At 44.2% G+C, this 3932-nt stretch overlaps 1 protein-coding gene across 1 annotated transcript; it reads left to right on the top strand.

Moving 5' to 3' along the window:
• The first annotated feature begins 524 nt into the window (after positions 1–524).
• LOC125972062 (THAP domain-containing protein 5) lies at positions 525–2721 on the top strand. The gene is made up of 5 exons (XM_049725333.2): positions 525–730; positions 1244–1427; positions 1562–2073; positions 2141–2327; positions 2420–2721. Exons 1-5 carry the CDS (start codon positions 657–659, stop codon positions 2534–2536), a joined length of 1074 nt encoding a protein of 357 aa, XP_049581290.1. The 5' UTR covers positions 525–656; the 3' UTR covers positions 2537–2721.
• The last annotated feature ends 1211 nt before the right edge of the window (positions 2722–3932 follow it).

The following is a 3932-nucleotide window of genomic DNA, read 5'->3' as shown; positions in this document are numbered from 1 at the left end:
TGTTTGTGTCGTTAATTTTGGACAATAGAAATTAAGAATTCTTTTTGTGTGGTCATTTTGAACATGCTTTGACTTGCCTTATCCGCTGGATTAGCGTCGTTTTCCGTTTACGTCAGCAGCAGTCGCTGGCATTATGCCACCCAAATAAACCCTGGTACCTGTTTACAAACATTAAAATGTAGGTCATTTTCATGTAGGTAGTCATTCGTAGACATTTAAAAAAAGTTACAAGTCTATTTTAATAGAATAAAAAAGTAAAAATCTGTTTTCAGTTGTATGGAGTAAAAAAAAAAAAAAGGAATTCGCGCCACAACTAGCACAGTGCGACGGAAGTCATTCGTTAAAAAAATATCTTCAGAAATGGTAAGACTATCATATTATCCATACGTGAATACAAGAAATATAAAATTCAGACAGCAAATTTTTCTAAGTATAAAACTTGAGAGAAAAAATGATAAAGGGAAAATAGACATACAATAATACGCGCAGGTGGCAGTCGCATGTATTTGACGTCATCAGGCGGCCTATCTGGTCACTCCGATATGACGTCAGGTGCGCACCGCGTTGTCAACATTGCACGAGTTTCACCTTGTTTTCAATCACGCTGGACACGCATATGAAGTGACCCGACATCGACAACCAGGAGTAGGCCCAACATGACCAAATATTGTTCGGTGCCAAACTGTAAGAATGATTCAACGAGCGGCAGCGGTCGAAAAAGCTTTCACAAGTAAGACAGCTTGAATAAGCGTCGTTTGACGTGAAGCCATTTCGGTCGTCCCGGGTGACCGCGTGTCTCTTTTTTTTTTTTTTTGTATTCAATTTAAAACTACTATTTAATTTCTGTTATACACATTTATTGCTAAGGAAAACATGAACGGGTTTTAATTGGAGAATCCACTTGAGGACGTGTACGTGCGCTATGTTTTGACCTTTGACACCGGAGTCATTTTCGTTTATTCATACATGACGTGTTACTTCTCGAGGATACCCGAACGAAGTAGCCACAGATTTTGAACCCATGTGCAACTTTTTGTAAAAATTTAATCTACACCACTCTTTCCCATACATGAGCCAGTTGAATTTCTAATTTACTGATTCCATGATGGTTCTGTATAGTGGTTGTGTTAAATTTGTAATCCACTTCAATATTGAACCTGTGTTGCATTTCTAAATCAATTTAAAATTAAAATCCACCTATTTTATTTTCATTAAGAACACGCATTTTACTTGGTCCTACTAGGTTCCCGCTGCAGGATCCTGAGCGGCTGCAGCTTTGGCTGAGAAACATCGGTCGGGACAACTGGACCCCGTCTCGACACCAGTACATCTGCCACAAGCACTTTGAGTCATCGTGCTTCAGGGTACGCTGGGGGATTCGATACCTGGAGAACAACGCCGTGCCCACCATTTTCCGGAAGGTCGAGGTAACACACGAGCAACAAAGTACTCTCTTCTTCCATACACAATTTGGAATCATTTTAATTTACATATCCGATAAACATTGCTTCCATGCACAACCTTCAGTGAATTGTGAAACCAGATTTCCGCATCTTTGTAGAAACGCAAATCGATGGATGACAATGAGAAGAAAGCCAAAGTGCTTCGTAGGGAGGCGGTCTTGGCGGAGGAGCCGGGCGGGACGAACCCGGCCGCAAACCTCTCTTACCTACCTACGCTACCGACCATCCCTCCCTTAATGCAAGCGGCGGTTGGGCACAACGGCGGCGAGATAGTTCTGCTACCCGTCGATTGCCAAGGGGAGCTGGCGGGCGCCTTTTTCAACCCCGCCCATAGACTTACACTCCAAGAAGTACCCGTCGAGGAGCTGTGCCAAACTCAAGTCATCGCCTACTTGGAGTCCACACCCAACGTACTTCCCAACCTGGTCTCCTCGAACACGGTGCTGTCATCTGCTCTGAGCGCTGAGCCCATTGCGTCCACATTGCCTATTGTGTCCAAACACGCCGCCCCGCCGTCGTCACCGCCACTCCAACTCGAGGGGGACTCCGACCAACAGGATGACGACGATGACGACGTGGACAATTGGGACCACCAACTGGAGGAGCACTGGTGAGATGTTTTTGTGTGACTCTCAGACATGAATGAACATGCACATCCTGATTAACTAACGGGACAGCTACCATAAGCACCGGCTGAGCAAGGAGCAGCTGGAGGCCGTTGTGGCCGAGCTGCAGAAGAAAGTGAAGGTCTTGCAGCAGAAGCACCGGCGCCACCTGGACAAACTGCTGGGCCTGGAGAACGCCGTCAGTCAGATGAGGCAGAAAAACCTCATGACTGAAGAGCGACTGCAGCTCCTGGAGAGGGTGAGGAACATCACATTCTCAATATCTCTGGAATCTCATCTTTCTCAAGATGCTGCAGAGCTATGTCTAACATCTTTTATTTTCATGATCAGGCGTACGTCCAGAACAGCGCCAGCGTGTGCGACACCGGCGAGACCGTAGCCATCATCTACGAGGAGGACGACGCGGCGTATTTCTACACTCTCAGCGACGGCGAGGAAAAGCTGTGATGCCACAATTTTGTTGTTGTTTTGCTCTTTAATAAAAACGTGGATCACACTGATTTGCACAATTACCGATGTTATCAGGGGACTGTTCTCAATGTTTTTTTTTAAGGTTTCTTTTTTTCCTGCAACCACTTTTTGTTCAATTTAAGTGTCGTAACAAAAATGGAATTAAAACTAACTTTCCTTCACGTGTGCTTGGGCTATTGCGGATATATTTATGACCACTAGAGGGCGGTAAAGATCTTTGCCTGTTCTGTCGCAATCTGCGTTGCGCACAACACCTGTGGCTACTTTATAAGGTCACAGAGGTGATGTTTTGTATTTTTTTTAAACCAAGAACCAGGTTTCCCGTCCAGCTTCCGTTCCCACCCGAGTGTCTCGGCGCTGGCCTGCTATCTGTGTTGTCTGCTGGAATTTAAGGGAGGGATTTTTTTGCCTCTTCATCTTGCCTGAACTTTTATCAGCAAGCATTAACTCACATCTGCTTCTTTAGTGCTGAGCTAATGGGCTGAACGTTCCAGCACAACACACCCAGACACACACATATACACACAACTACAAACGTCAGTACAATCTGACCCAACAAAGTCAACACACCGTTCTGTCCTCCCTTTTTTTGTCAGCACTCGAGCTTCCTATTTCTGTTAATCGTGCATGTTATGTCAATAATAATTTTGTTCTTGGGCCTTCAGTATGGACACATAGCAACGGTGCACCTGCAGAAGTTCAAAATGAATATCGGTTTAACTACATGCCAAAATAATTAATTGCTCAAACAGAATACTTCACAGGTTAAGGCTGGACCGATTAATCGGATGGGCGAAATAATCGGTCAATATTAGCTCTTTTCAAATTTAGTAAAACAAAAACTGAAGTCTTGCTGTTGCAGATGAGCACATTTATTGCATCTCCATGCATGAGAAGACACAGTGTGCTTGTGTATTTCCAGGCAGTTGGATTGGGGGAAGGGAGGGGGGTTCCTTTTCATTCCAACTTCAGGTGCCAGGCAACCTCTCAGCCCTCCACATTCCCCGGTTTCGGTCATGTGACCACTTGTCAGCAGCCTCCTTTAGCCAGAGCCAGCCGAACGCGACCAGGCCCTCATCTAAAATAACTAGAACACTCACTGTTTGTATATACAAACTCCTGCGGGTCAGATTTAATTTACATAAATCCGCAACAAATGTAAATCTTGCGTGTAATTGATTTGTACTGTGGCAATCCCTTGGGAATTAATTTTATTTAATTTTTTTTGCTGTGAGGGTCAATGATTACCTCAATGGTGGTTAAACAAGCCTGAGGGGCTTGACTCAAGTTAGCAGATCACAAACACACCAACGCAACATTGTTGCAATAAAATAGTTACAAAAAAAAGTTACAATAAAAAATATAATAAGGC

Source organism: Syngnathus scovelli, chromosome 7 (genome assembly GCF_024217435.2).
Source record: "Syngnathus scovelli strain Florida chromosome 7, RoL_Ssco_1.2, whole genome shotgun sequence".
Classification (NCBI taxonomy): Eukaryota; Metazoa; Chordata; class Actinopteri; order Syngnathiformes; family Syngnathidae; genus Syngnathus; species Syngnathus scovelli.
The sequence above is the reverse complement of the archived record's forward strand: the minus strand, read 5'-3'. Positions and strand labels throughout refer to the sequence as shown.

Excerpts from the sequence above, each read along its gene's own strand:
- LOC125972062 (XM_049725333.2), top strand. The coding sequence starts at position 657 with ATGACCAAATATTGTTCGGTGCCAAACTGTAAGAATGATTCAACGAGC. Across the intron at positions 2,074-2,140 it reads CACCAACTGGAGGAGCACTG|CTACCATAAGCACCGGCTGA; the intron begins GTGAGATGTTTT and ends CTAACGGGACAG. Across the intron at positions 2,328-2,419 it reads GACTGCAGCTCCTGGAGAGG|GCGTACGTCCAGAACAGCGC; the intron begins GTGAGGAACATC and ends TTTCATGATCAG.